At 53.5% G+C, this 19,227-nt stretch overlaps 1 protein-coding gene across 1 annotated transcript in view; it reads right to left on the bottom strand.

Annotated features, from left to right (window-relative positions):
• Positions 1 to 3,265: 3,265 nt before the first annotated feature.
• Positions 3,266 to 19,227, bottom strand: part of DGAT2 (diacylglycerol O-acyltransferase 2) — a 31,192-nt gene continuing 15,230 nt past the window's right edge. Inside the window, exons 3-8 of the mRNA XM_034995454.1 lie at positions 14,097 to 14,204; positions 13,628 to 13,698; positions 7,626 to 7,830; positions 6,842 to 7,016; positions 6,022 to 6,224; positions 3,266 to 4,437 (exon numbers count right to left, since the gene is read on the bottom strand). Of these exons, the coding sequence (XP_034851345.1) occupies positions 4,283 to 4,437; positions 6,022 to 6,224; positions 6,842 to 7,016; positions 7,626 to 7,830; positions 13,628 to 13,698; positions 14,097 to 14,204 (917 nt within the window). The 3' untranslated portion in view covers positions 3,266 to 4,282. The remainder of the gene's footprint in view (positions 4,438 to 6,021; positions 6,225 to 6,841; positions 7,017 to 7,625; positions 7,831 to 13,627; positions 13,699 to 14,096; positions 14,205 to 19,227) is intronic.

Raw genomic sequence — 19,227 nt, 5'->3', positions numbered from 1 at the left:
ATCTCCAGGGTAACCACTAAGAAAATAACTTAAAAACATACAGCAAAAGAAACAACAAGGGAATTAAAGCAGCGTATTAAAAATACACATTTAACAGAAAAGGCATCAGGAATGGAGGGAGAGGAACAAGAAAGACATAAGAAAATGGCAAAATGGCACATGTAAATCCTACCTTATCAGTAATTATATTAAATGTAAATAGACTTAACACTCCAATGAGAAAGGCAGAAAGTAGAAGTATGGATGAAAGGAAAAAAGATCCAACACTATTCTGCCTACAAAAGATACACTTCATATTCAAAGACACAAATAGGTTGAAAGGAAAAGGATGGAAGAAGATGTTCCATGTAAGCAGTAACTAAAAGAAAGCTGGGGTGGCTATATGTCTATAGGCTAAATAAAATAGATTTTATTTTTTTTTTAAGATTTTATTTATTTATTTGACAGAGAGAGACACAGCGAGAGAGGGAACACAAGCAGGGGGAGAGGGAGAGGGAGAAGCAGGCCTCCCGCCGAGCAAGGAGCCCAACACGGGACTCGATCCCAGGACCCTGGGATCATGACCTGAGCCGAAGGCAGACGCTTAACGACTGAGCCACCCAGGCGCCCCTAAAATAGATTTTAAGACAAAAATTGTCACTAGAGACCAAGGGCATTTTATAATGATAAAAAGGTGACTCCATCAGGAAGATTTAACAATTATGGACATATACATACATAACAGCAGACTCCCAAAATATAGGAAGCAAAACTTACAGAATTGAAGGGAAAAATAAACAGTGTAACCATAATAGTTGGAGGCTTCAATACCCCGTTTTCAATAAAGAATAGAAAGACTAGGCAGACGATCGACAAGATCAGCAAGGAAACAGGAGACTTGAACAACCCTATGGACCAACTTGACCTAATTATAGACATCTGGAAAATACTACTACTGTAACACTAATAGTATCTAGAAAACACTTCAACAGCAGGAGCAGAATGCACATCTTTCTCAAATGCACATGGAACATTCTCTAGTACAGACCATCTATTAGGTCATAAGAGAAGTCTCAGTAAATTTAAAGAGACTGAAATCATACAAAGTATGTTCTCTGAAATAAAATTCGAAATAAATGACAAAAGAAAACTTGGGATAATAGTAAATATGTGTAAATTGAGCAACATTCTCTTAAGTAACCGGAAGGGTCAATGGAAAAATCAGAAGAGAAATTAGGAAAAACTTTAGGATGAACATAACAAGAACACAAGATACCAAAACCTATGGGATGTGGCAAAAGCAGTTTGAGAGAGAATCTTATAGATGCAAACATACTAAAAAAGAAAAAAGAAAAAAGATCTCTTAACTTTCTACCTTAAGACCCTGGAAAAAGAAGAGTTCCTGGTTAGCTCTGAGCATTTGTGAGTCAGTTTTACTCTCTCTAGTTTCTAGGCCAGGGTCAGACTGCTGAAACGCCACAAGGTGAAGAGAAAACCCAGGCCCCTGTGGGACATTTGCCTCAGAACTAGCCCCAGTGCCCTCTAGTGGCCATATCTGTGAACCACAAGTAGAATCATGGAATTACCAACGTCCAGGCTGGGACTACAGCCCCACCTCCGCGGGCCAAAAGCAGATGGTCATCTGGAAAAGGAGGATCCTGTTCCCTTTCCCGAGGTAACAACTCTCCATCAGAGGCAATGTTCACAGCATTTACCTAGAGCCCCCCACCCACTGCTTAGAGCAGGCTGCTGCTAGAGGTACATTGCCCTAGGTGAGGTCCCCCTCTGGGATTTGGGGGCCTGCTGATTGTCGCTGTTCGTAGGCAGAGATGGTGGAGCTCACTTGCGCACAGTAGGTGTTCAATTTTCACAAACTTAATGCTGAGAATAAGGGCCTACCTTTGTGAGGTGGTCTAGGTTAGGGCCAGGGCTTAGCCTGGAGCCAGAGGCTGAGGGTCACGGCTAACCTCAGATGGGGCTGGAAAGGGACTGAGACTGTCATCAAAAAACAGACCTTTCCTCCATCCTAAAGGAAATATCTGTCCTCTACTGGAGCTCTGTGGACCTGAGGCCCCTCCAGGGTACCTCCTGTTGCTGCCTGCCCTCCCGCCCATCTAGGAACTCTGGAGAAGTCAACCCTCCCAACCTTCCAAGCCAAGCCCCACTGGAGACCTATCTACAAACACCTCCTCCTTCAACGCAGCAGTGCCGTCTCCCCAGTCTTTGCACCTGCTTGCTACTCTGCCCTTCATTTCCTCCCTGGCAAACTTCCAGTCACCCTTCAAGAGGTCCCAGCTCAATGAGGCACCCCACGTTGGATGCCCAGAGGAGTGGTCCTCGAAGCGGTTGAATGAATGGCAAGGGTGGGCACTTAGGCAGTTGGAATGAAGTCATTTGCCTCAGCTAACAGGGGTTCCCAGCTGCTTAGTACTCGTTGAACGGAATTCGAACAGAGAGGGGTGCCATCTTGTGAGACCTAGGTGTGGCCTGAAATCACTACAGTGACACTGGAAGAGCTCTCCCTCTTTGTGGTGTAGCTGAAGCCAGGGGCAAACAACATGGCTTGAGTGATCCATGGAGGACGCTTCCAGCTCAGTCATCTCAGGACCATAGCCCTTACCTACATATAGGACAGAAACCCTTACACATGTAGTAGCCAGCCATGAGGGGGTCCAAGGACCCCTGCCTCCAGATTTTCACTCAGTGTGTACTCCTCTTGAGTGTGAGCTGGGTCTAGTAGCTTGCATCTCATGGGGAGAACATGGCAGATCACATCTGAGATTTAAGTTATAAAATAATGTGACTTGCACCTTGCACACTCTTTCTGGCTCTTCCTGCTTACTCTCTCTGATGAAGCCAGCTGCCACGTTGTGAGCTACTCCATGGAAAATCCCACATGGTATGCAACTAAGAGTGGCCTCTGGTCAATAGCCAGTGAGGAAGTGAACCCTGGGAGCAACCACATGGATGACCTTGGAAGTGGAGCTTCCCCCAGTCAAGCCTTAGGATGACTGCAGCCCAGCCGACACCCTGACTGTGGCCTTGTGTGAGCCCCTGAAGTAGAAGGTGCACCTCAACTACTGACCCTCAGATTGTGTGGTGGACACCATGTTGTCTGAAGCCACGACATTCTGGAGGAATTCGTCCCACAACACTAGATAACCAGTGCCCCACACAGGGTCATGTAGCCCTATGAGCAAGGGGGAAGGCTTGGCAGGCAGCCCAGATGGGGCCCTGGTGTTCCCAAGTGTCAGTGGCAAGATACAGATGTAGCCCCAGCAGTAACTCACAGAGGACTCTCGTTTTTATTTATTCGTTTTGGAAAGTACAAAAGTCTGACATGGTACAATAATCTCATCAAAAGAAAACAGAACGCACAGAGGAGGGCCTGGATTTCTTCCCTGGTCCCTACCCTCTCAGAAAGGCACAAATATGTGAGGCTTGGGTTCAGGGGCCTCCTGACCTGAAACCAATCTGCTGCTCAGAAGGCCAAGCCCCTCTGTGAACAGGAAGAAGGACCCTTTCCTCACACCCACACTTGGGGGTATGGGTTAAACAAGTTGAGGCCATGGGGGAAGTATGTGATTCAGGCCAAGTCCGGGTCGTTCTGGGTCCATGTCAGCACCCTGTGGAGGACCAGTCACTCCAACCAGACATGGTGGCTGAATAGTCCTGGAAGTGGTGCACCTGGGCACAGGGTCATTGCCACCCCCATTCCTGCTCTGGAGGCCTTAGATTTAAAAGACTGGCGAGACTCAAGCTGGAGCATTCCAGATGCTCATCACAGCACTCTTCAAGATGGGGACAATTGTGCCCTCCAAGTCTTCCCCTTGGTAAGAGGGACCAGTCCTGCAGTTAAGTGCGGGGTAGGTAGTTTGGAATAGAGGTGTTTGTATTACAAGTGGCTTCTGCCCCTCATCCCGCAGTGGGAAAAAGCAAATAATCTAACCGGCCTGAGCCACAAATGGCTGTCCTTCTTTCCCAGTTAACCAGGACTGAGTTTTCTCTGTAATTTTGGGAAAGGAAGAAGAAGGGTTGGTTGAGAGACTGTGAAGGCCCAGATGTGGTAGCTATCACCCAGAGCAGGACAAGTTGGAAGTGGAAGAGTTTGCAATATTCATTTTTTCCTTCTTAAAAAAGACCTAACATTTGTAATGGTTTAACAAAATTATTATAATTTCTTTTAAATAACCCACAGACACCCATGACGCTTCCAAATTTACAGAACAAAAAAGCATTCGAGAACTTGGTAGAAAACGATTTGTAGCTGATTCCTCCCAGGAGCTGGCCCCCAGTGGTGGGCTCAGTTCACCTCCAGAACCTCGGTCTCCGGGAGGCCAAACTTGGTCTTGTGCTTGTCGAAGAGCTTCACCAGGGCCTCCATGTACATGGTGTGGTACAGGTCTATGTCCTGCTGGGTTGGGTGCTCCAGCTTGGGGATGGTGATGGGCTCACCCACTGCAAGGATGGGGCAGAGGTCTCTGGTTAGTCAGCCCACTCGGTCCACCCTCCCTGAGAGTCTACCATGATGTTGATGGCAGTGACCCTGCGCTACGTGCCATCCTGACAGACGAGGAGGGCCCAGGGCATGGAAGGGAACTGCCCCAGGGCCCACGGCCACTAAGCAGCGGGTGGGATCAACATTGGCTGCACCCACTCACTCGACTGGAAGCTCCTGGGAGAGCTGTGGGAGCAAGTAATGGCGTTGCTCTCGCCCCGCTCTGGGCAAGTCACATTGCCTCACTGAGCCTCAGTTGCCTCACCTGTCCCATGGGATCCTTCCTCTTGGGCTTTGCTGAGGATCACGTGGCATGCTTTGAAAAGTGTGGTAAGGGAGGAGGGGTGCAACATTCATACACACATGCATTGCTTTACTTCCTGCAGCTTCACACCCAACTCATCCCGAAGCTCTGGCAAAGACATTTTGGAAATTTCTCCCCAGTTCTTGCCCTTTCCACGGCCATTCCCTCGGTCCCCCGTGGCTGCCAGAGAGGCATCTGCACCCATTTCGGGGGCTTCTGTTTTGACCTTTGTAACCCATTGGCTATCCAGCAGCCCCAAGAATCACTTTAAAGTGCAGTTCTGAACCTCTCCTCCCCCCAGTTCTCAAGCAGCTCCCCATTCTTAAGGTGAAGCGCAAACTCATTCCCACTGCCCACGGGAGCCTGTGCCTCTCCAGCCACACCTGCGCATGGAAGTGTCCCTGCTGCCTCAGAGCGATCAGGCCTGGTAATGTAGGCCTGTGTAACGAGAGCAGACAGTGCGTCTGGGTCTGGGACCTCAGATGCAAGAAGCTAGTCTTTGTAGAAATCCAAAGCAAAACACCTGACCCTGATACCTCAAAGCATCTATGTGAGCTTTGACCCCGAAAGTCCATGGCTGGTGGCCTACATACTTCTGTGTGATCTCTGGCTTGTGAACCATACACACACACACACACACACACACACACACACACACACACCCCCAGACAACACAACTGAGGGACAAGCGCAGCCAGTTTTTTGCTATAGTTCTCAGAGGCCTATGGTCCAGTCATGTTGATGTTTTTCTTTCTGTTCCTCAAAAATCTATAGTTTTGCTCTGCAAGTCCACTCAGGCTCATGTTTCCGACAAATCTCTCCTCCTCATCTCTTTTGCTAGATAATTCCTCTTCAGCTAGAGGTGTAAGAGTCACCTCTTCCCTGGGGTCCACTATAAGGCCCCAGAGCACCCTGCACATTCCCCTCACACACCCTCCCGGTCTTTGCTCCACAGACTGGTCTTCCTGGTCTTCCCACATAGACTCCGGGCTCTGCACACACAGACTGCCGAGTCTTGTTTTCTCACCTGGCACTGCTTGGCTCATAGCAATGGAACTAATTCTCCACCGCCCGCTCCCCACCCCCACTCGCCATCCCCGTCAGCGCCCAAACATGTCCGCATCCACAAGGTTTAGAGCGTGGACATCAGAACCACATAGCCTGGATGTGAATCCTAACTCCACCACAAACTAGCAGTGGGGGACCCCAAGCTCAGGGGCTGCAGGCAGGGGAAGCTCACCGACGGTGGTGATGGGCTTGGAGTAGGGCACCAGCCCCCACGTGTCAGAGGAGAAGAGGCCTCGGCCATGGAAGATGCACGGGGCAAAGCCAATGTACTTCTGGAACTTCTTCTGGACCCATCGGCCCCAGGAACCCTCCTCAAAGATCACCTGCTTGTATACTTCATTCTCCCCGAAGGAATAGGTGGGAACCAGGTCCGCTCTGGAAGGGAGAAGCCAGAGTCCCTCACACCCTAACTGCCGGCCTCCTGCTCTCCTAGCAACAGGACACGTGTTGGCCTGAGGGCACACAGTCCCGCACGGGAGCCTGGCCTCTCGGCCTGTCTGCAAGGGCCGGGGGAGCACAGGCGGCATTTCTTTTCTTTTTTTTTTTTTTTAAAGATTTTTTATTTATTTATTTGAGACAGAGAATGAGAGAGAGAGCACGAGAGGGGGGAGGGTCAGAGGGAGAAGCAGACTCCCCGCTGAGCAGGGAGCCCAATGTGGGACCTGATCCCGGGACTCCAGGATCATGACCTGAGCCAAAGGCAGTCGCTTAACCAACTGAGCCACCCAGGCGCCCCAGGCGGCATTTCTGCTCCACTCAGACCCTCGGGCTACGCTTGGGCAAACTTGCTCTGCAGCTCTGGCCGCCGACCTCCCCCCTCCCACAGGATGGCAAACTCTCATCCATGCCTTCCTGGGGTCTGGGCCTTGCCTCCAGGAGCCGAGGAGTTGCTCTGTTGGGGCCAAACAAAGCTTCGGAGGGCTGTGCATGCAGTGCAAGCTGTGGTGCGTGCGTGTGTGTGCGTGTGTGCACGCGCGTGGGGGGGCACTTACCCGTGGCGTAGGGCCAGTTTTACAAAGCCCTTGCGATTGCGCAGGGTGACCGCGTTCTTGCCAGGCATGGAGCTCAGGGACTCGGCCGCGCCCCCCACTACGATGATGATGGCGTTGCCACTCCCATTCTTTGAAAGCAAGTAGTCGATGGTGTCCCTGTTCACAGGGCAGATGCCTGGCAGGGAGAGGGACACAGAATCAGGGCTGCCCATAAAGGCACTCCCTACCCGCTGCGTACAGCCAGGCATGGACAGAGAGCGCCCTGGCCTTGGGCTCCAGATCTAAGCCAGCCGCTAGAAGTTATAGGGCCCTGCCTAAGCTATTTCTTTTTCAGAGCCTGGGCTTGCTTATCTGTAAAACGGGGATAACGATATGAGGTTGTTTAGGGAACTCGTTCATTTGGCAAACATTCCTTGAGGTCCTAGCTCAGCAGGCTGTTGCTAGGTGCTGGGGAGCCCGATGAATCGGGGCGGCAGGGGTCACAACAGGTGGGTAGGACAGAGCCACTGACAGTGATTCGGGTGTGCAAAGGGCAGCACAGGGGCTGGGGTCGGAGAAGGCTTCCCAGGGAAGGTGTGAGCCAAGAAAAACCCTGACGGCCGCAAGGAGAGCTCTCCTGCTCAGACCTGGTCCGCCGTGCCCGGGCCACACTGCATCTCTCCACACAGGTCCAGCCCCTGGGGCACGGCGTATTGACCTCCTGCGCCCTCTATCACCTCGCTCAGTGGCGAGGCTCAGGCCAGGACAACAGAGCCCCCAGGGGCAGGCGGAGGCGGCCTCTCACCTCCAGACATCAGGTACTCCCTCAGCACAGGCATCCGGAAGTTGCCGGCCAGCGTGGCCAGGTAGGGCCTTATGCCGGGGAACTTCTTGCTCACTTCTGTGGCCTCTGTGCTGAAGTTGCAGAAGGCACCCAGGCCCATGATGCCATGGGGGTGGTACCCAAAGATGTAGTTCCTGGTGGTCAGCAGGTTGTGTGTCTTCACCAGCTGCAGGGGAAAACTCGGATCAGAGGAGATGCCAGGAGAGGGGCACTGGGACATGCCCAGAAGATGGGGGAAGGACCCGGGGCACCATACCCTGGGCGACTCTGCACACCTGACCTGAGACTCGCGTCAGTCGCCATTGAGACTGTGAGTCCCCGCCCGGGAAAGGAGTGGGAAACGTTCCCTCTCATTCCCTTACCTCTCCAGCCAGACACACCAGGTCCTGTCATCTGCGCCCTGCCAGCCTCCTGCCTGCCCTCCTCCTGGGCCCATTGTCCTCATCCAACCCCTGCCGCTCTCAGATAAAGAGGGGTGTCCAGTTTGTGCCAAGGTAAAGTCCATGTCCCTTAGTTTGGCCAGAGAAGGGACAGTGCAGGTGGCCTGAATGGAAACTTCCTTCCAGGCAGCCAGGCTCGGCTCATGCTCTACTACAGGGAGGTCAGGGGCGAGCAATAGGCCTATGCCAGCCCTAGCAGGGGCAGGGGGCCAGCCAGGCAGCTGAGCTGTGGTACTATCAACAAAGCTGTCCTGGGATGCTCTAAAGACTGATTGGCTTCCTCCAAGGGCTGCTCCCTGCCCTGGGGTTGGTGGCTTGGAGGGTGGGGTGGGTGGTGCAAAGTTGCCCTAGACTCTGAGGCACCTGCCCAGCATTGCACAGACATGGTGGGGGTGGAGGGTGCTGAGCGCGCTGGAGAGCAAGGCTATTTTATTCAGAAACATAACTTCTTTTCTGATTAGAAAATTAATGAATAATCATAGAGTACTTTAAAAATACAGGGAAGTGAAAAGGTAATCTATTCAAAGCACCTGTCCTATCTCCATCTGGATAAACCACTCTGACATGTTGAGTTCTTTTGCTACTCTTTTTTAAAAACCACAAAATTAAGGGCACATGGTTGATACCATTTTTACATAATTCACTTTTTTTTATTTTTTATTTTTTTTTATTTTTATTTTTTTTTTATTTTTATTTATTTATTTATTTTTTTAAGATTTTATTTATTTGACAGAGAGAGACGCAGCTAGAGAGGGAACACAAGCAGGGGGAGTGGAGAGGGAGAAGCAGGCTTCTGCAGAGCAGGGAGCCTGATGCGGGGCTCGATCCCACGACCCTGGGATCATGACCTGAGCTGAAGGCAGACGCTTAACGACTGAGCCACCCAGGCGCCCCCATAATTCACTTTTTTTTAAAGATTTTATTTTGTATTTAATTATTTGACAGAGAGAGAGAGAGAGCACGCACAAGCAGGGGGAGCAGCAGAGGGAGAGGGAGAAGCAGGCTCCTCACCGAGCAGGAAACCTGACATGGGGCTCGATCCCAGGACTCTGGGATCATGACCTGAGCCGAAGGCAGACGCTTCACCAACTGAGCCACCCAGGCGCCCCTTATTTTTACATAATTTTCTACCCAGCCTATCATAACTATTTTTCCTATCACAATCCCTCAGTCACATGTCTCTCCTGGCTGCATTATCCTCCCCATAGTTATGCTGCATGTAATAGAATTATAATCAAACTCCGATGGATGGATCTTTAAAAACCTGCCAGAATTTCCTTCAGAAATAAGGCTTCCATAAGTACCTTATTTTTGTCCACATATCTGATTGTTTGACAAACTTCTAGAAGTAACAGTTCCTGGGGCCAAAGGTATGAACATTTTGGTCTCGTGGGCTGCCCGGCCTCTAGCGGGGTGCCACTGACAACACCCCCCTTCCCGTGCCAGAAAGTGCCTGCGTCCCTGCCCTGGTGTGAGCTGGACGCAGAGCCGCTGGCCACTGGCAGAATGTCAATGGCCTGGGTTTTCCATGACTCCCGATTTGGGAACCCCTGGCTGGGGAAAGGACCTGGTGCTCAATTTGGGGGACGCAGTGCTGGTGGCTGGCCCTGGGAAACTGAAATCCGAACCTTCAGGTGACAGAGGCCCGAGGGGGATGGAGCAGATGGTGGCCGGCCCCATTCCCAGCTCTATGACTGCGGGGACGTGTGTGAGCACGGCCCCCCGAGTTCCACCCCTGCTGCTCCGGCCTCCCCTACTCTTTCTCCCACTTTGCCTTTGGCAAGCACGTTAACGCTGCTCAAAAACCCAACCAGCGCTTTGCTGCCCACTACATAAATGGAAAACACAGGCAGCCTAAGCCATGACTGTTGGGTAGGGGGTAGAGAGGGGGCGTCTAAAAGGGGGCCCGGCTTCACGTGAGCTTTGCGAGGAGACTGCTCTGAGAGTTCACCTCCTGAAGAGCAGGGGTGCCCAGCACGCTAGCTCACAGGAAAGCGGGAACCTGGAGCTGGCTTCCGCACAGTAGGAACGTGTCAAGGTAAGAGTGGAGGCTGCCAGCACTGCCCTCATAACCTGCTCCAGAACTGAAGGCTGGGTCTGGGAGCCCAAAGCACAACATGCGCTGGGAGAGCCCCGATCTAGGCCCTTCCTTGGATTGCAAGTTGAAGACGGAGGCCTAGAGAAAGGAGCTGCCACTTCTCGGAGGTCACAACCCTGCTACTGACTTGCTTTGGGACCTCGGGACAGTCCCACCTCTCTGGGCCTTAATAGGACCATCCAGGAAATGAAGCAGATGGACAGATAGATCATTCTAAGCTCAGACAGTCTTTCCCAGTCTCCTCTCCAGAGATCCTGCCTATAACTCAGGGATAGGTGACCCGGGCGCCACCACCCCTATTTCGGGTAGCCGGTGGTGCTGTTGGGCCACTGCTAACGCATGAGCCCTCCTGTGCTGGGAGAAGGGATGCTCTCGGGGCTCGCTGAGCTGCTCTGGTGGCAGGGAGCTATACAAAGAAGGGGGCGGGGAAGGGTGGGTGGGTGGTTACAGCCAGAGATCATTACATAACCACTGGCAAGAGGCCAGGAGAGGGGGAAGGCCAGGAGGGCCACACAGAACACCACAAAGCGTCAGCCCTGACGTCAGGTCACCAAGGCCAAACCCTTTCCGCATAGAAGAGCAGCCTGAGGCCCTGAGGATCAGGGGCTCGGCCAAGTTCACCAGTGGGCAAGAGCAGAGCCCAAGCCGAGGCTCCATGCCCTGGCCGGCCTCAGGCCCAGGTTGGCTTGGGTCCTGGTGCCTAGGGACCCTCTCAGGGCCAGCCCACGTGTGCCCTGCAGCGCCAATTCCCATCTGACTTCTTGGAAGAGAGGTGCGAAAAGGGACACAGCGTTTTGTTTTGGGTCTTTTGGAAATGTGGACATCAGTGGGGAAGGGCACCTGCTTGTCCCAGCTCTGGCCAGTGGTCATCGGGTCATCCTGTTTTGGGTGGAGGGGGCTATTGGACTCAAGGAATCTTCCAGAGGGACAGGCTGCTCTGATCACTGTGGCCTGACCTCTAAGGTAAGGGTCCCAGCAGAGAGAAGAGAGTCCACAATCCCTCACACCCACCCATAATTTACCACTTTTTATCATACGGACAGCTCCATTTTGCAAGTAAGGCTAATGAGGCTCAGTGAGCCTGAGAAAGTGTGCCTGTGGTCCCTTGGGCAGAAAGTGACAAAGTCTAGCAGAATCCGCTAGATGGTGAGCCCACCTGAGGGGCCAGGGCTGACTCCTCCGTGTCCCCGTGCCTAGCACAGAGCCCAGCACAGGGACAGGGAGCTACTGCCCTGGGCAGTAAACAGAGTGACAGGGCAGGAGCTCAACCCAGGTGTCTAACCACAAAGTAGAGGGAGGGAGACCCAGGAAGTGGGGCTCAATCCGATGAGGAAATCCAGGACTGAATCTCTCCCAGAGAAACAGGCAGTAGGAGTTCAGTGGGAAAGAGCCTGGGGCTTGGATTCTAGTACGAACGCCGGCGTGGACTCGCCATGCAACCTGGACCAGACCGTGCCCGTCTCTGGGACTCGGTCTCCTCTTTTCCAGAATGACAGGGTTAGGTCTGATGATGCAGCTCTGTCCCAGCAACAGCAGGCTTGAATTCCTTGCAGCCAGGGAGATGGGGTCAGGGGAAGGGAGGAGCGGGAGCCCTGACCCCAAGGATCCTGGGAAAACTGGCTCAGGCTGTGGCAAGCAGAGGGAGCTTCCTCCCAACACTGAGGGCAGTGGAGGAATGTAGGGTTACCCGGCCACCTCCTCTGGGCAGCACGCCAGGATGTCTCAGTCACTGACTCATAGCAGCAAACATACACCACCCTGCACCACACACACATTCACTCTCACACTTGCTGCCTCGGCTCTTCAGACCCCATTGTCTTCTGCTAGGTCACCATAAGCAGCTAGTGTGTGCCAGGGCTGGGGTGCTCAATAAGCTGGCCAGACAGGTGTCTCCCCTTTGGGATTCTGCCAGAGTTAGCCACAGTCCCCCAGCGCTAGGGCCCAGATGCCTCTGCCTTGCCAGCCTGGCTTATAGACCACTGGCAGGGGGGCAGACAAAGATGAGAAAAAGTCCAGACCAAGCCACCACTGATCCTGTCAGGACCTGGAGCCTGGCCCCAGAGAAGACAGGTGCGTAGAAGACCAGCATGGGGGTCCCAGAGCAGCCAATGATGGTGCGGCAGGAAGGAAACCCAGAGACCGACTTAGTCTAAACTCGCTTCATCTGGGGCAACTGCATGCTGGAAGGGACGGTGCCTCACTCAGGGTCATACTGGGCTCTTCCTCCAAGCCTGAGGGAAGCTGGAGTCCCCAAGCTTATTTCCTACAGCTCTGCAGCATAGGGAGGCAGCATGCTGTTGGGAAGAGTCCAGTATTCTGAGGCAAGGCAGCAAATGGAATTTCAGCTCAAACTGCTACTAGCCTCATTCAGCTTTACTACTTTCTGACCTTCAGGTTCTTCTTCTGTGAAAAAGGGATAAAATGAATACCCGCCTCACGGGGTACTGTGAGGGTTAACGGGGACTCCTTGAGGAAAGGTGCTGGTTTCTGGAAGGCTCCCAATAAATGGAGATCCTCCTTCTCCACTCTACCTCCTCAACATCCCCCACACCGCAGGCTTCTTCTCAAACTCAGGTGCCTCAGCGTTCTTCCGTTTGCATGCCTCTTTAGTGCCACTCATCTTTAAGATGGAGTTCTAGGAGCACGTCCTCCGGAAGTCTCCCCTGAGCACTTCAGAACTAGGGTCTCACTCTTCTTTCACGGCACATCTAATTTCCTGGGCCCTAATTCCCTGGTCATGAGCCTCAGTGGGCCACCTGCAGCTGGCTGAGAGAAGTGATGATCTATCAGAGCTTCAGAAGGAAAAAAAAGCCCCTCATACCTACTGCTTTAAGTTCTATCTATGGTTCAGGTCGGATGGACTTGGAACTATCTTAGTATTGCTCTTGATAAATTGCTGCCATTTCAGTTATGCCTTTAATATTCACTGAAAGGCAGACAAGCAACGGCCATAATATCTGCTATTATACATGCTCCTTTTATCACTAAGGATCTCAGTGTCGGAAACATTTTTTAGATCCACATGCTAGAACAAGCCCTGTTCCCCTAAGAAACTAGCATGCTTCGTCCTTTCTCAAAATAAAAACCAACAACTATCATGTTTCCCTTTTTGCCTTGGCTGCCAGGAAGCTAAGAGTTGACCATGAAGCTCAACTACTGCAACTTTGTTGACCCGTATGGCTGGACTGCTAGTAGCTTTTCCCTCAGGTCTTGATTTTTGTTTTTACCTGGTATGACACTGTATGTATCCTACATTGCCTCAAATTCTGCATAAAGTGGGGTAGAACATGAACAGATGTCCACAGTGGAAGGGGTCAGGTGGTTCAACTCAGCACATGCGGTACCCACAGACAGGTGAGTTAAAGCTTGCGCTCAGATTTCCCACCCGTTCCCACCCTCCCAAGTTAACACCCGCAAGTCTTTACCTGGATGGGAAAGTAGTCTCGAAAGTAGCGCCACACAGCCCAGTTTCGGACCCACTGTGACCTCCTGCCACCTTCCAGGGAACAAAATACAGTGTTGGGAAGTAGCGGGAGTGGGGGCGGGTGACATTTGGGCAAGGCAGAGAAGACAGAGCCAGTGAGACCCTGAGTGAGGGGACTGTCACCCTATGGGGCATCTTCTCCCCCCTTCCCACTGGGCCCTTTCTCACCTTTGTTCCCTCATGTTAGGCAAACCTTTGATGGAGTGTGAGCTCCTCTGAGGCCCGGGACGGGTGCCCTCCGAGGGGCTTTCAACACCCCAACCCGAAACCACACCCTGGCCTAGGTCCCTACTTTTTACATAGCAGGTGCTAAGTAAAAAGTGGTGGCCCCCATGCCGAGGAACTTCCGCTCTGCGCGGGAGGGAAAGTCCCAAGGGCAAGGGGGTAGGGCAAGGAGGTTGTGCTCCTACCTTTTTTGGGCGTGTTCCAGTCAAACACCAGCCAGGTGAAGTAGAGCACGGCGATGAGCCAACAGTCGGTGCAGAATGTGTACATGAGGATGGCGCTGCAGGCCACTCCTGGTGGGGAAGCAGAGGGCCACGGGTCAGGCCCTGGCCTCCCTGGATGGGCCTGTCTCCCCTCTGGGCAAAGGCTCACCAAGTGACACGCCTTCGGCACAGCTGGGGCCATGGGCAGAGGAGATCTGCAGCCACAGCCTGGGGAGGATGAGGCTCATGGGGACAAGAACCTCATCTCCTAGATTCTGATGGGTGTTCCTGGTGTCCAGGAGCTCGTGGGCTCCACGCGGTCTGGGCAGTAGCACTGGGAAAGCTGTCCTTAGAGCTGTTCTTTCGGGCCCCTCCTTGCACGTTCTCCCCACCCCAGTGCCCACCACAGTTACTGTGGATGCAGAGAGGGACCGACCAAGTGCCTCTACACCTCAGGACTTGGGCTGAGCCACTGTCTCAAGTGTGAGGCCGGGGGACTTTATCCCACTTTGGAGATGAGAACACTGAGGCTCCAGGAGGAGGTAACATGCCCAACGTCACTCAGCAGGACAGTGGCAGAGCCAGGATTCATAAGGATTTTATTTTATTTATCAGGGGGAGGGATAGGGAGAGAGGGCACAAACAGGGGGAGCAGAAGAGGGAGAAGCAGGCTCCCTGCCAAGCAAGGAGCCTGATGCGGGACTCGATCCCAGGACTCTGGGATCATGACCTGAGCCAAAGGCAGACGCTTAACTGACTGAGCCACCCAGGTGCCCCAGCAGAGCCAGGGTTGGACCAGTGAATCCATAATCTGCACCAGGCTTTAGAAGTTCACCAAAAATGAGAAGGCCCAGACTGCCACCGGAGGGACCTGACAGAGGTGGCTTCCTGCCTCGGGAGGAGGGCCGGCCCCTTCCAACATAACAGGGCTGCAGTCAGGCCCAGGCCAAAGCCCAGAGCCCATCAGGCCCCCTTGCAAAAACCCCAGCAGGGCCCTCAGAAGACTCCCTGGGGCCAGCTTCTGTGCAGTCACTCCTTTCTGGTCTTCTGGCCCTAATGTTGAAAACCTGGTACAGCAAGCAAGTCTGCGCCAGAGCTGGCTTACCTCAGGGCTGGCCCCTAGAAGCCCTCATCAGGGCCTCTATCCCTGTTTTACCCAGCCTTCCAGGTCTCACTCAGACCAGATCTCTCCAAGAACCATTCTCCAGCATCATACTGCCCTCCCACATGGATCTCTCGCCTCTGAATTCTCCACACTAGGGAGGGGGGCACATCTTTGTCCCCTGGCACTTAGCACAGGGCTGGGGGCAGCCGGTGCTCATGCGAGGTAGAGCGTGACTTCCATCCAGCACCTTCCCCACGGCTCAGGGAGGAAAGTCAACCCTTGCTGTATGCCCACCCTCTGCTGGGCACTGAGCTGTCATGGGTGCTCTAGGGCTGCCTGGCTCTGGATCCCATGCTCTCTCTTCTTCCTGCCAAGCTGAGCCTCCTCTGCTTTCCTCTGAGGAAGGGGGGAGGGCCAGCTGGACTCCCCCCTGAGCCTCAGAGCAGGAAAATGGTGTCATCCATTTTTCATCCACAATGCAGTCCTGGTCTACTCCTGAGCTAACCTCTCCCAAGGTAGCTAAAAATAGTACAACTATCTTGGGAGGGGCAGTGAACATAGAGTGACCAGGCATCCAGCTTTTTAGGACCAGCTTAGGAGTGTGACATCACAGACAGGGAAGAGGAGTCTCTAGGGAAGCATTTGCAGCCTCCAAAAACCCATTAAAGGCAAACTGTGAAGTACTTGGAGCAGCTGGGTGAATGGCTATGTCTAAGTTAAGGCCACTTACAAAGTCGCTCACACTGTTGAGCAGTTTGCCTTTGGTCCCCTTTCTTAGGCCTGGGAAATGGGCCGTTCCAGCCCCCTAGATGCCACAGGTATCCAAGCTCCTTCAGACGCCAGGTGGATTCCCCAGATGGGCCTGGGCAGGGCCGTGAGGTTCAGGCGAGGGTCCGAGCGGCCTGGAAATCTAGCTGCCGTCAACCCCCTAACTCTCCTAAGGGGGAAGGGGAGCAGAGCGGGCTGAGCCGCAGGCCCCAGTGCCTCCAAGTCTGAGCTCTCCGGGAAGGAGGGAATCCCTACCTCCTGTCCTCACACAGCTGCTCAGGAAGCCTGGATGGAGGGAGAGAGAACCCGCTGGGAGTCCAGAGACTGTATTCCAGCCCTGCTCCCTGTAGCCCCCCTGTGCCCACCGCCCCTCTCCCACAGCATGCGCCGGACTCACTCCTGCACACAGCCCTTCAGCCCCTGGGCTCCCTGGGAGCTGGAGCTCTGATTCACCTCTCCAGCCGCAGCAGCCGACCCAGGAAAGGTTCATGGAGCAAAAAAACGAGCTGAACCCTCCTTTCTCAGAGCCTGATTCTAGTCCTCTGAACAGGGGGGCTCCCTGCTTCCCCCTTGTGCGCCACAGGGCTGCAGCTGGGTCAACAACCACTTAAAGACCCTGCAGGCTCCATGCACAGAAGGCCCAGGGCCACCTTCACCAGCTTCACCTCCCCACGTCTTGGTGAAGCCGGGGATTCAAACCTCCGGTCACCGAGGCCTGTGAGCAGGGCGGCCCGTGGCGGTTCGGGGGCCGGGAGGCAGCACGACGGGCTCCTGCAGGACGCCTCAGCCCCGCCACTCACAGGTTGCAGCCCCTCCCTGAGCCTCCATGTCCTCACAGGGCACTGGGAAAGTTACATGACGTGTTGTGGAGGAGAGCAAACACACAGCCAGGAGATCCATGCACTTGGATGGGGAACAAAATGACACCTTAACTTTCACCCCTCTCTGAGGGAAATTGAGTATTTCCTCCATTGACTCGTGTAACAGACCACAGCGTGTTAGCAGTGACCTGTCGACAGTGCCACCGGGGGAGAGCAAAGGTGTTTTCACATCACATTTAGAGCAGTGGCAGAGACCTTAAAACATCATTTATTCTCCGAAATGGTTAAGAATCGGAGCAATGGTTATGTCTGCCACTAGATCTTTTTATTTCACGTAATAATAAAGAGGCACACGTGTTACTCTATGCTTCATCTGACTTCTTAAATGCACATATATATATATATATATATATATATATATATATATATATATATATATTTACACTTCAATATCATTGGTTTTCTCTGAAACTCAATGTACTTTGTATTACACGTTTAAAAACCCCGAGGAAGGTTTACGGCCTTTACCAGAATGCCGGAGGGGTCCACTGGGCAAAAATGGTAGAGCCCGCCTGTTCGGAGGTAGGCTGTGGGGCCGTGGCAGCCTTCGAGACACCAGAAGAGCCTCTGCCGGCAGATCTGGGTGGGAGCAGGAAGGAGTGGCTGGGGCTGCTCGGGGCAATAATTAGCCCCAGCTGAGCAGACCTGCCCATCCGAGCAGGCTTGGCTCCCACCTACACAAGGGCGTTGGGAAGATGCTGGGCCGGTTTCTGGGCTACGCTGGACTTGATCGATTGCAAACCTACAACTTGAGGCCAGTCCCTGTTGCAGCCTGCATGGGCTGGGGTTCTGGCAGCTGCTTGCGGCCAGTCCCTGTTGCAGCCTGCATGGGCTGGGGTTCTGGCAGCTGCTCAGCTCCCCGGCAGCCAAGCTAAGACAGGGACGGTGGCGGCTTCTTGGTACAAACAGGGACTAAGGGAGCGGGTGCAGCAGACTACACATGTGTCTGGGAGGCTGTAGTCCATGGGGTCTTGCCCTGGTCCTACCACTTCCTCCTCATTCTGGGCAAGGCTCTGCCCCCTCCGGCCTTCTCTACTCTAGGATCCTAAGAAGTGGCCAGATGTGGGCCAGGGTGGAGGTTTGGGCCCGAAGGGAGCCAGTTTAATTTGCTCTGTTCCCCAGACCAGTGTTTATCTCATTGAGGCCATATATCTCTCTAAGAATCTGAAGATGGTAATTGCCCTTCACCCCAGAAAAAGGTACACATATTCTCACATATAATTTTTCACCTAATTTTGGGGGTTCATGGCTCTCTCCCTAAAACCTACTCTTGGGCCTAAAGGTGAAAACTGGTTGTTTTAGACCAGGTCCACCAATTCTGAGCTCTCCAGTAAGGTGGGCTCCCTGCTGAGTGCTCAGGGCTTCCCCCCAAATCCCAGCTATGCCACTCAAGGAGCATCACAGTCTCAGAGAGTCAGAGAAGCTCTGTAAATTTCTATTTCCTCGCCTGTAAAGTAGAAAGTCAAGGAAAGGCACATCAGGTGCCTGGGGCACCGTGCAGGCTTGATAAACAGCACCCCTGTCCCAAGCCTCTGCCCTGCAAAGGAAGGCAAGGGCAGCATGGAACTGCCCTGGAAGCGTGGTCTCGGAGGCCCCCATGCCTCCTGGAAGGATAGGGGCTCAGCACTGATATGCTAGCTCATCAGGTAGATCATCCCCCATCAGCCCAGACAATCCTAAAGAGGGCTGTGCCCAGAAGGACTCTCCCACAGGCACTGGAATGTGCCCTGTGGCGCTCTGCTCGGACATGCTGGGAGGCCACTCATGATGCTGAGACCACAGGGGCCTGGGGAAGAAGCGAGGCGGCTAGGAGGGCAGGGGCTGGCCCACACACGGGCCCTTTCCTCTTCCCAGATGACCCGCCATGGCCGGAGCCTGGTCTGAAGGGCAAGCCGGGGAATAAGAGCACCAAGCTAGCCCTGCAGAAGTAGCCAAAGCACTGGTGGAGGAGGGGTTGAGAGAGAGAAAGGGAGGTAGCTTTTAATGGGCGAGGGCGAGCAGCTGGGGACTGTGTCCAGCAGAGGGTGCTGACAGCTGCGAGTGGGGTCTGGGGGCGAGTCCCAACAGTGGCTCCCCTATAATGGGGGCCCCCCGTGACCAGGCCCTGTGCTGCATGCTCTCATCCCTCATCTTCAATTCCCACAAAGGCCCTGTGAAGAAGGCAGCATTTTTGCCACAGCTGAAATGAGGAAATGAACTTCCAGAGAGTTCAAGGTCACAGAGCTTGCCTGTGGTAGAGTCAGGATTCAAGGCGGCACCACACCACACGAAGGCAAAGCAGCATACCTGCTGGGAAGTGGTTGTTGGTAGGCAGGGTAGCATGTGGGAGAAGCACAGGCTTTGGGGGTCCTATAGACCC

Source organism: Mirounga leonina, unplaced genomic scaffold, assembly GCF_011800145.1.
Source record: "Mirounga leonina isolate KUSES-001 unplaced genomic scaffold, KU_Mleo_1.0 Mir_92, whole genome shotgun sequence".
Classification (NCBI taxonomy): domain Eukaryota; kingdom Metazoa; phylum Chordata; class Mammalia; order Carnivora; family Phocidae; genus Mirounga; species Mirounga leonina.
Note: the sequence above shows the minus strand (reverse complement) of the source record. Positions and strands in the feature narration are given on the sequence as shown.